The sequence below is a fragment of the Temnothorax nylanderi genome, unplaced genomic scaffold (assembly GCF_030848795.1).
Source record: "Temnothorax nylanderi isolate EJ_2023f unplaced genomic scaffold, tnyl_v1.0 TNYL_tig0154_pilon, whole genome shotgun sequence".
NCBI classification, from domain to species: Eukaryota; Metazoa; Arthropoda; class Insecta; order Hymenoptera; family Formicidae; genus Temnothorax; species Temnothorax nylanderi.
In genome coordinates, this window is record NW_027249216.1 from 85,736 (window position 1) to 97,855 (window position 12,120).

The 12,120-nt window shown below is 39.9% G+C and overlaps 3 protein-coding genes across 9 annotated transcripts in view; 1 reads left to right on the forward strand and 2 right to left on the reverse strand.

Annotated features, from left to right (window-relative positions):
* Positions 1–345: 345 nt before the first annotated feature.
* Positions 346–5,072, reverse strand: Ras64b (ras-like protein 2). Of its 2 annotated transcripts, XR_011719396.1 has the most exons (5): positions 4,703–5,072; positions 3,469–3,556; positions 3,109–3,320; positions 2,724–2,978; positions 346–2,575 (listed from the first exon to the last, which is right to left on the reverse strand). XR_011719396.1 is itself a non-coding variant. In XM_071715162.1 (4 exons), exons 1-4 carry the CDS (start codon positions 4,805–4,807, stop codon positions 2,784–2,786), a joined length of 600 nt encoding a protein of 199 aa, XP_071571263.1. In that variant the 5' UTR covers positions 4,808–5,071; the 3' UTR covers positions 346–2,783. The 2 variants fall into 2 exon arrangements, 1 of the variants encoding a protein (XP_071571263.1); XM_071715162.1 differs by having other exon boundaries at positions 346–2,978; positions 4,703–5,071.
* A 138-nt stretch (positions 5,073–5,210) lies between these two features.
* LOC139777609 (PAT complex subunit Asterix) lies at positions 5,211–6,743 on the forward strand. The gene is made up of 2 exons (XM_071715165.1): positions 5,211–5,428; positions 5,962–6,743. Exon 2 carries the CDS (start codon positions 5,971–5,973, stop codon positions 6,301–6,303), a length of 333 nt encoding a protein of 110 aa, XP_071571266.1. The 5' UTR covers positions 5,211–5,428; positions 5,962–5,970; the 3' UTR covers positions 6,304–6,743.
* Inae (inactivation no afterpotential E) overlaps positions 6,483–12,120 on the reverse strand; it is a 43,873-nt gene continuing 38,235 nt past the window's right edge. For 5 of the 6 annotated variants that reach the window (XM_071715150.1, XM_071715145.1, XM_071715148.1 and 2 more), the window contains 4 exons: positions 9,980–10,344; positions 8,788–9,144; positions 8,348–8,522; positions 6,483–8,277 (listed from right to left, as the gene is read on the reverse strand). In XM_071715150.1, coding sequence (XP_071571251.1) covers positions 7,999–8,277; positions 8,348–8,522; positions 8,788–9,144; positions 9,980–10,344 — 1,176 coding nt within the window. In that variant the 3' untranslated portion in view covers positions 6,483–7,998. The remainder of the gene's footprint in view (positions 8,278–8,347; positions 8,523–8,787; positions 9,145–9,979; positions 10,345–12,120) is intronic. The other variant, XM_071715151.1, reaches the window with a different exon arrangement.

Genomic DNA, 12,120 nt, shown 5'->3' on the forward strand with positions numbered 1-12,120 from the left:
ATGATTGTATGTATACATTAATTAAAAAAAGGATATAATTTTATAATAACAGACAATGCAATTCAACAGTGATACATGTGTATTTTATATCAACATATTTTTAGTACCGTTTATAATGACAAAAATAACAAAAAATTATTCTAAAACGATCAATATAGTTTATTATATATATATATATATATATATATATATATAATCAATATAGTGTGCTAGCACAAAAATGCTTAGCACACACAATTTTACATAAATACGTAAAAATAAGTATAAATCTTTTGGCAAACTCTAAATGTACATTTAAACGTGAAATAATGTCGGAAAATTGTGGGAATACCAAAAAGAACATAATAACAATTAATTTTATATTTATATTATTCGGTTTACAGAAGTTAACAAACATAGATTGAATCTAAAGATCAGTTTGCTATAGACATTATTTTTACAAACATATATAAATATATACTCAGTTACAAAAATAAATGGAATTTTTTATTCGATTCTTGCAGTTTCGTAAATGTTATAAGTAACATTTCATAAGATAAACATTTCGTATAAATTATTAGTGTTAAGTATGATATCATATCATCGCAAAATTTGGTAATTCCTGTAATAAAGTGTCGTTTTGTAGTATTATACACACACACACATATATATATATATATATATATTATACATATATTATTATCTACGTTATTAAAGCTAGTATTATTATTAGTATCATTATTAGTACATCTCGGTATCACCAGCAACGAATCGAACCTTGGCGAAATATAACGTTGGAAAAATCGAACGAGCAAAATTATGTTTCGTTATTGGTGAAACCGAAACTAGCTGAACACATTTTCATATCTCTCCACAAATATAGCGTTTTTAACCATAGACATTATAACATCACATTATTACAAGTACCACTCAATAAACAGATCAATAAAAACAAATTTATTTAACAGAAAAGAGAAATAAAAATTTTACATTTATAAAAGTATTTGTAGTGTCCATATTTCCCTTCTCGCTAAGCTGAGAATTATAAAGAATTAAAATATCATCATTAAAATTACGTACAACATCGTAATTTTGTTTTAATAAAATAGACATAACGTTAAATAAAGTTACATATGCATTTAAAGAGTAATTACATTGGAAGACATTTAATTATAAATATAACAGAAGAATATGTAAGTAAATATAAATTATTAATTTTGTTTTAACGTCAAAATTAATTCAAACGCAGCCTGCTAATCGAAACTTGTGGAGTATATAGCATTAAGATATTGTTAATTACATGATCATCTGCATTAAAAATGTTATTGGCCCCATTCTGATTTTATTATTGTAATTTGCGCAAAATTTCAACCACTAAGTGCTATATATAAATATAGAGATAACTTTAAACAATTTGAACAATTCTTATAGACGTAACTCGAATGTAAATGGTAGGTATTTGCTCGGTTTGTATCTCATAATTTGTACGTTTGGTTCAATATTACTGCGTTATTTTCGCAATTTGATTTTCGCAATTAGACATTATGACTCAACCAAAGGGAAGACGAATTAGAACGCTGCTAATAATAGCAGGAGTATTTTCGACAAGTGGCTGAGTACAGTGTGCGTTTAAGTCGTCACTACAAAATAGTGATTCAACTGCTTTGATCGAATGCATCTCTTAGATATCATATATACCAACACGATATATATTGCCGGCACGTATTCATTGGATCATATGCGTGAATAAAAATAAGGTATTTCAACTAATATTTTCTGTCTAAAGTATTTTCTTAAAATGAGAGATGAAGAGCAAAAGCATATTCTACATTTCATAATCATGATTATCCTGTTCTTACAATTAGTATATATATATATGTATGTATGTATGAAACATTCCCTTTACATTTCAAATTGTTGGTCATACAAGTATATATTGTCATATCATACAAATTATGTTATGAAAATCTGTGTGTTGTTCTATTTGCCTTAATTTGAGTTTCGCTGCAATTCGAGATCATTAATATATCAGACGATCAGCAGCGAGCGGAAGCGAATCTATGCAGACCCTGGGACCCTGTGTGGATCCATGTGCGGTTCCCCACTATTAAATCCAATTATGTCGTAATAAGTTAAACATTATCTCAACCATCCAAATATACCATCTTAAACAGTACATTGCGTTACAGATAATAACCGTTTTAAACTTTTACTCATCGATAGTATTTGTAGAGCGTTCTTCCAGCAAAATTTATTAGAAAAATAATTATATTTGTCATTGGGCCATTGCCTGTAATATTTGTGCAAGGCGAAAATTGACCTGCTATATATAGAAGAAGTTATTTTTCGTTAAACTCTATACATTACAAATTGAATACAATGGCATTAAAAAGAGTTACTTTAGTGTCACATTGTAATTAATCATATTATCGTTATCGCCGCGAGACGATAGTAAATGTCGACGATAATCGTCGGTAAAACGTTGCCTTCTAGCGCAATAGTTAGAAAAGCACATGCGGTAATCATCTTTAAACTTGTTGCAAAGTTTGGCAGTTTGTTTATGTAATCAATATCAAAATCCGCGTCGTTTCCAATCCTAAACACGAAAAAGAATACTTTATTTGCGCGGAAGTGTAAATTATTTCCGACAAAGTGTATCATAAAAATTTCAGTTTTTTTTTTTGCGCGTGTAATTTTGAATTTACCATTTTCTTTCCCTGTTTCTTCTCTGAATGAGAACTCACCGCCAAAAATACGGTCCGATCAGTGTGCTAAATCGTCTGTCAGGATAAATAGTTTTGTTATTACAGCATGCAACACTTCTTCTTGTTCTTCTTGTAATTTGGCTTCAGCGGCGGCCGTTCCGACAGTTGAAACTTTCTGACGATTCGCACCAGCTCGTGGAAAGCTTGATCGACGTTCATCCGTAGCTTAGCGCTGCACTCAATGTATGGAATCTTCAATTGACGCGCCATATTTTGCGCCTCTTCAATTGATACCTAAAATAAAGATTCAACTGGGTTAGTAAATTGTGTGGGAGGAAAAACATGGAATTACTTATTATTCTCTGCAGAGAGAAGCGAACGCGCGGGGTACGATTTAATCTGCTTACTTATCGACGATACTTACAAGCCTATGATGGTCCAAATCCGCTTTGTTTCCAACCATTAGCATGGGAAACTCATCTCGATCCTTCACCCGAAGTATCTGCCTGTGAAACTTTAATATCTCGTCGAAAGACGAGTGATCGGTGACGGCAAACACGAGGAGGAATCCCTCGCCGCTTCTCATGTATTGTTCGCGCATGGCGCTAAATTCCTCTTGGCCAGCGGTGTCCAAAACTGTAACGCAAACATAGCTCTCTCAATATTCGATTTCTGATTCTGTATTAAACCGAATTCAAATCAAGCGCACGAGTGTGAATAAACACGAGCAAAAATAAAGACAGATCTTAAACTAAATATATAGGTTGATGTATTCTTCGCTTACTGTCGAGTTTGGCTGGCACATCGTCGATAACGCACTGCTTCGTATAGGAATCCTCAATCGTTGGATCATAATCGGTCACGAAATAGCTCTAAAACAAATTTTAAATACAGCATACTTATAGAAAACGTAATATATTATATTTTAGATATTCATCATGCATTTAACTTAGAAATGGACACCTGGAATGAATCTTACACCCCAGTATCGAAAAAATGAAGCGTCACGGTAATTATAATGAGCCTTTTTTTGTTCCTTTAATGTTTGTTTAGTTTTTTTGTTTCTCCTTATTATTTTCAAAAAATGTTAAGTAAATCTATATAAGTTCAGTACATATTGTTCTCAAAAACAGCTAAACTATAAAACAATCAAAAATTTGCAATTAAATACGCAATTAAATACCAAAATATGTAATTAATAACAATAACTTTTATTTGAGGTGTAAAAATCATTCCAAGTAACTACTTATGCAAAAAAAAATCGTGGGCCAGTTCCCGGGTCAAAACACGTTTCAAATAAAAAAAAAAGATATAGCCGGTCATTCTTGATGAGGAGAATGACAAAAATTCAAACGGCATCTCACGTATTTGCCGATCGTCGGCAAATCGCATTCACGTTTCAAGCCGCATTCGATTTGCGAATATTGCCGCGCGCGTCGCACCCCTTCTGCTCCTCTCCGCCCCCTCGCGCGGGGGCTCGAGGTCTCGAGGTTTCGTCGGAATCGACGCGCCACGGCGCTGCCGCGGCGTATATGACCATATATGACGATTGCGTACGCGCTGTGACATAATGTGCCTAACCCGTCTTCACCCGTCCAACTACTCCAACTGTTTGTTCTCCTGCCTCGTCGCGTGTAACGCGACCCGACGAGTCGACGTCTCGCTCGCGTATTTCGCGATTACACCCCCCCCCCCCCCCCCCGTTTCTACTTCGCCCATCGATTATCTCCGACAGGAATTCGACGATAACGCGTCGCGGCAATAATCGACGCTCCGGAGAGCGGCGAGGACAGATCGCATCTCGGAGACAACGACGTGAACGAACGCGACGTTTCCTGTTTCTTTCGGAAATTCGGGGAATTTCCGAATGAAAGGGAAATTGGAGTTCCGTCGAAAGATCCGCGATCGGAAACGCCTCCGCGCGTCGAATCGAACGCGATCGATCTATCACGGATTCGGACATTCGGCCAGCATTGCATTATCGCGTTAGCGCGGAATGAATCGTTGCTGAGACTTACTTGGATGAATTGTATCGTGATCGCCGATTTTCCGACACCGCCCCCACCGACGACGACGAGCTTGTAGGTCTGCGCGTAGCTCTGTCTGTCAGCGGCTTTCGACATCTTTCTCTCTCTCTCTCTCTCTCTCTCTCTCTCGCGCTCGCTCGCTCGCTCGTGTTTGCTTTGCTCTCGTTGGCGCCGCACGCGCGCGATTAAACGCTCATCCCGCGTGCGTTGCGTACGATCGACGGACACGACGTCGACACGACCACGGGAGGGACGACGTGTCCCCGGACTGTCCCGAGCGGCGCGGAAACGGGTATCGCGGACGACGTTTTTCTCGCGCCAAGGCTCGTGCGCGCGGCCTCGGACGGTAGCCTCGCGGACGAGAGGCGCTCTCGCGGCTCGCCAACTTTTTATGGTCGGGATTGTCGGGATTCTCCCTCCGCGACGACGGTGTGTAGGTTTCCCGGTTCCCGGAGCAGTCGCGCGCGGCGCTGCGAGTCTACTCCGGTTTGTCCTGTCATCCTGTCACGGTGGTCACGATTCACGGTGCGGCCAGGTGACTCCGTGACTCTCTGTGACTCTCTGTCTCTGGGCAGTGGGCCTCCTCTGCGACTTCCGCGAGCTGTGACGCGATTTGTGACAGCCTGCTGATCTGCTGCATGTGTTTTACGGATTATTCTGGTGTTGGAATATGCCAGTCGTTTAGATAATATTTGTACAGTGTCTTCCAATCGACACGTAAGTATGCCGTTGCCACTCTGAAAATCACCGTTTATTAATTATTTACAGATTAATTAATGTTATGCTTGAAAACAATTCAGCGCGAAATAGTAAACCTTTCCTGATAAAATAAAATTGCGTATTGCTTTGATAGATACTGATTCATAAAAAAAAAACTGTACGTCTGTTAATTGCGAATTCTAAGCTTCAGTGAAGAGGATTGCTTCGAAAAATAATTATACATTGTACACCATTAATTTCCTTCTGACAGAAAACAATAAAGTTATTATTTTGAATCTATATTCTTATCTATAACTGATTAATTTACCACGGGATAACAACCTTTCCTGATGAAAGACAATCGTATTGGTTTGATAGATACCAATTCATAAAAGAAAATTATACATTTGTTAATTGCAAATTACCTCTGAGCCTTAATGAAGAGGAAAAAGAAGATAGAGCTTGCTTAAAAAAAATAACTGTACACCACTAATTTCTTTTTGACAGAAAACAATAAAGTTGTTACTTAGCATCTGTATTTTGTATTGCAGATATTCAAAATGAATAGCTCGACAGATCCGAGGCGGCCGGAGAAGGAGGTTCGCTACAAGCCACCGGGTTCGAACAATCAGACGCACATGCAGGACGACATGACTCCGGAGTACATGAACGTCATAGGAATGATCTTCAGTATGTGCGGCTTGATGATGAGGCTGAAATGGTGTTCCTGGGTGGCGCTCTACTGCTCCTGCATCAGCTTCGCTAATACGCGAGTGAGCGAGGACGCCAAGCAAATCCTCAGCTGCTTCATGCTGTCGATATCGGCGGTAGTGATGTCCTACTTACAAAATCCACAGCCCATGATACCGCCGTGGGCAAGCACCATGCAATAGTTTCTTTTTTTTTTTTTTTTATAAATATATGTATGATCTGCGCAGCTTACTTTGTTAACGAACTGTCTTCGTCTTATACACGAGAAAATTTGAACATTTAACACGGAATCTACTGGAATGAATGACTGTTTATATTATACAGAGAAGTTTCCTGTAACAAACGAATGAATAATAATAAATTCACTGTAATAATTTATTATCACTCGGCATGCGACATCGAGTTCGCGTTACATTGATAATTTTTTCGGAATCTTTTCGTTCTATAGTGGTCTCAATATGCAGATAACCAATTGCATATACATTATATACAGATGTAGCGGTTTTCTTCATCGTTTATTTCTTATAAATAGTTCTATGTTAAAATTAATTGTATATTCTGTGCATTTTTTTCTCCAAGGATACTATAAACATTACAATAAATATTACACTTTCTAAGCATACGTTATATTGACTAGAATTTAAATGCCACTTGGTGCTATTTTTTTTTTTTTTTTTACATAAGTACAGCGACATCAAAACTCCGATTCTTAAGCATATCCTCAAGAAAGGTCATATACTTGACAATCGCATTTTCTTTTGACTATATATAATCGCGATAACGTTTCGCGAAGAGTATTTCTTCATTCGCCCTAAGTATCATCGTCAAACTCGAGCGATTTGACTAGAGTGTAATAAAAAGGTACTGAATAATTATAATTACTACGCCATATCGATTCGTATGTTAAAGCACGTTCTAAGAACAGTACAAATTATATCAAAAACTCGAACAGAATATATATGCGAGATTTGATTTTTATTCGACAAATCCATTTAGAAATATATAAAAATCATGGTTTCTACTGTGATCTTAATAACCGATATTGATACAAAATAGGCCGTTACTGCGATATGCAGTACATATTTTAATCTCGATCAAGAGATTTATAGTTAGTTGCAGAAATGTATTTCTCTCTGACACTAGACGAGAGTAGGAATAGCTTTTCTGATATGGAACTGAAAATCCCCCCCCAAAAGATAGATAATTTCATATTGCATAATTAACGTCCAGCTTCATTAATTAATTGTTAAAATAATCGCTCGACTGTTGTTCAACATTGTCCTTAGGAACATGCACAAGTACCTTCTTGTTATTGATATTTAAGCAATCCCGTTTGAACAAGTTATTGGTTAATAATTGCGATTATTACAGTAAGATTATCAAACTGTAATACCTCGAAGAAATGCGTTGCTAGTCGAAACATTTGTATCAAGACGGGACAATGATTGAAGAAAGTATGTTGAAATCTGTAAATCGAAGATGGACAATCCCAAATGCGCAAAAGCGACGTAAAAACGCATTTTAAAGATGTTTTAATTTCATACGTTTTTTAGACTGCCGTTTGGGTTGATTACCTGAGAAATTCGTAGATTGAGGAAGAAGAGGAAATTGGTAAGAAGAATTTGGCACATATATCCAAACGCCTACTTCTGACTACTGTTATCGTGCCTCATGGTCCTCGGTTGATTTTATTTCAATTCGCTGAGCTAAAAAGTTCTCTCACAATAAATATTCCTTCTAGTCGAAGTTAAAGAGGATCATACACGAGTCGCACAGAGCGATACCATTATTTTATTTCCTCCATTACGATTGTTTGTCGAGTGAAGGATTGCCTTCACAATCGTTGATTATGTCCAGCATTTATCTAGAATCTATGACTAGACGCTGCTCTCTCCTCGTCCCACCAGCGTAATGGGATACACGTATTTTTTCCGCTTGGCGTTGAAGAATGGCGAGCTGTGCTGGCCGGGGGTCGGTGTGGGCGACAGGCCTCGGAGAAGCGGTAACGAGGCGTCGCCGCCCACGCCTGTAGCATCGATTCCTTTCTTCCATTCGGCACCTAGATCCGTGGCCGGTGCCATGAGTCCTTTGCACTCCGGTGAACTACGCACGCTAAGAAAGACGTCGTTGCTGCTGTCGCGCTGGCCGGAGGAACCCTGAAGACACGAAGACACGATTGCGGACGATCGAAATTTATTTCTTATCGAAAGATAAATTGACCTCTACCTTCGCCTCATAGAAATCCAAGCTGGACCCGTTGGTGTTATTCTCCTCCTCGTTGAACTCCACCTGGACGCGATGCGAGGTATGGGAGACTCTCGAGGAGTGCGACGACGTGTGGGTCGACGAGTTCTCCGACAAATCGTCCCTGCAACACGCTGCCGTGCACGTCCGTTGTTCTCTGAAATATATATCATATATGTATATATATTTATAGAATATATGTATATACAAGTTTTTGTGAAAGAAAGTTCAAGAATTATAGAATAAACAGTAACTCACTAACTTCAATAAAATACTTAGATACAGAAAGATCAGCCCTATCGGAATTAAAAGCGATTTTTGATGCGAATAATTCGCGTTATATCATTTAGAAATCTCTTCTTTATATAGGCAAGTTAAATTTTTCCTTTAGTCCAAACTTTTTTATAGACAAAGGTATCCACCTCCTAACGATAACGGAGTCCCGTCGTCTCGGGACCGGCGGCGGAAGACCGGCGGCGGCCAGGCTCCTGGCGCTCTCGTAACTCGCCTCGCTGTTGCCGCTGCTGCTGCCGTTGTTGCTGCCCCCCGCGTGCTCCCCCGTCCTCAGGAAGTAGTTCTTCGCCGAGAGCATCGCGTAGTGCAGATTATTCTTCAGGTCGTCCGCCGCCGTCGACAAGTTTCCCGGGATCTTGGGGGTGCGTCGCATCGGCCTGGGCGCCGGCACTTCCGGCGACGGCGGACTGCTCGTCGACGCCTCCGACAGCGTCTCCGGCGTGGCTAAGGGTGCCGTGCGCGTCGGGTCGTCCCAACGGCTCGGTCTTTTCGCGCAAAAGAAAAAGAAAGGGGTGAGTTTCATCGCGAAGGGAAAACCTCGATCATTTCTCGATCGATCTACCGAAACTTCGTTTGCGGATTTCAAGATCCGGACGACACAAACGTCTTCTTCGAACCTTGTGTCGTTCGGGAACACTTCCTGCGCGACTGTGATCTTTTATGATTCAATCGTATATCGGTGCGAGACGATAACTTTCAGGTGCACGATATCATCATAGCACGGTGAGGATTCGGATCTAAGCGAGAGAAGCGAGAGTGAACGAGAGCGTGAAATGAAATTGCTAGATATTCTGAGTGAAAAAAGCGGGTGCGATGATTGATTCATCCTCTTGGATTCCTTGATACCTTTCTGATCAATGATACCCTGTAATCCAACGATTCTTCCACCATTCATTCAAATATTCCTTAGAATTCGCTACGCTTTCTCATAAAAATCTACTTTGCCTTTGCGTCATTGAGATATCTCGATTAACGCGCGGATTCTAATAAAATCAAGAATTTCGCGTCAGCAATCGGATTTTCTTTAGATGTCTGGCAATAAGGGTAGTGTTGCTGGCACTAAGTGGTCAGAGTTCAACGTCATCACTTCTATCGCCGCTATCGGTCTCCTCTTCGGGGTTTTCCCTCCCTTCTTGTCTTGATACTAATCTTTCGCGGTTCGAAATATAAAAAAAATGTTTCTGCTCGAAAAAAAGAAATTTTAAAGACTATTTCTAGCACCATTACATCTAGCATTACATTACATCGATTTCAATTGATTATTCGCGCGAATTCGCGCTGCCGGACCGCGAAGGGTTCAAAGTGGTTCATCGTCCTTACGGTTTGCCGTCATCCGGCCGGGGCGTGTGGAGCAGCTCACTGGCGAGGCTGACGTACTCCCACGGGATACCCCGGGAGTCCACGCTGAGCTCGCGACCGGCCTGCGGTATGTCCGTCGGGCTCTGCAGCGACGTGAAGCTCGTCTCCAGGCAGAGCCGGTGCGGCGGCGTGCCGGCTAGGTGGCCCAATTGATACCTCGACGGGCTGGACGGCGACAGCAGGGCCCGCATCTCCTGCTCCTGCAGCTCCAGCTCGTGGACCTCGATCGTCTGGTGGTCGCGCGCCGCCTCCGACGACGCCTCCGTCGAGGACGCGTGCCCGGACGCCAGCCGCTGCGGCTTCGCCGGCCCCAGAGTCGTCACAACCTGGCACGACGCGAGCCACGACGTATAGGCGGTATGGTCGTGTCTATCTCGTTACAGAGTAGGTTCGCGAAACTACAGGTACAACAAATCGCGTCCGCGAATTTCTCGAGATCGGTTTCTCCCTCGGCCAACGAGTCTCGTTAAGTTTCTCCCGTTTTCGTTTTTTTCCCTTGAATAGCCTTGGATAATTAAATGTCACGTGAAGATTAAAACGAAGTTACTTCTCGTGGAAAAAGAACAGGGATTCGTCGGTTTGCTAGTTTAATTTTTTACGTCGATATCTTTGTAAGTGTAAGTCTCTTAATGTTCTCTCTTAAGATATCTTTATACTTAAATAAAGTTTTCTTGAGATTTGCAAAAAAAATGATCCATTTTTGACTTGTGTGAATTAGCTCATTACTTACATAAACTTAATTCTAAGCGACACTCATAAGATTCTTTTTCTATTTTCGAACCTACGTCGCAATTCTAACGTCCAAATTTTGTACCTATAATTTGTTGACACCATATGGATCTTCATTGATCTTGAATCATTATACAATATACTTGGACCCGTTTTAATAATAGTTTTCAATGAATATTTTCACTCTTTCATCATGTTAATTTATCGTCTAAATACTCTGTCGTATCTACACTCTTCCACGAGAGAAATTTTTAAACCAAGCACAGATACCTTTATCAAGATTTATCAAGATTGATCATATTCATCAAGATTTTTCTTGCAACTTGCGAGAGCAATTCCGCTGCGACATTTTCCATGTCCATCGCATCGGAGATGGCCAATATCCGCGTTTCAACCACAAATCAACGGTGAACGGTCAATTTGCGTAATAGAGTCAGAAGTAACCGCGAAATATTTAACGCCGATAATGAGAAGGCGGAGATACGCCGATATAAAGCCGCAAAACGGAAATCCGGAAAACGGGATATTTATTCCTCGTCCCGCCGAGCGTAAATTCTTTCAATCGCGCAATCTCGACTCTTCTTTTTCTCCTCGCGCAGAAGAATGCGCGTCAAACAATTCTGGCGCGTTTACGCTCTCCGCTCGCGGCTCGACAAGAATTGCCGCGTTACTCTAATTTCTCTTTTACCGCGGCAATCGAGTTAATCTTTCACGTCGCGTCAGCGAAGCTCCTTTTTGAAAAGATTTAATCCGAGCTTTCTTTACTCAGTCAACATTCAAAGCGTCGCTATTCACCCTATGAATCTACTTTGACTTGATTTTTTGAAAGATGTGTTGCACGGATTCTTAGATTTTTTTATACTTTTGTAGATTTTATAGATTCATGGCGAAATTTTCTCGCAAAGGAATAAGCGAGCATTTAGAAGCTCTTTATATCTTTGATACTTGATAAAAGCATTTAGAAGCTCTTTATACCTTTGATACTTGATAAGAGGATTAGATTTCTTCCCGCACGTTATATCATACATCGTATTACTACTAGCGGTAGTACTATATTTTTTCATCTTTGTATTTTTACGGTATATATTTCTGATTGTATGAAAAAGGGTCTTCCATTAAAAAATGAGAATTCTTTTACGTAGATTACGGAAATTATTTTTATATAGATTATAGAAATTAATAGACAAAAGCTGTCTTTCGCATTTACATCGTAAGAATAAGGTCTTACTGGCAATCGTCCTTTTCCGTGTTAAAGCTCGTGACAAATATATACTTGCGCGATAAAACCGTGTCTTTCCCATTACTGAACAATGGATTATCTAATTCGTGTACCATATCCCCTATGACAGTTATCCTTGCAAACATCAATCTCG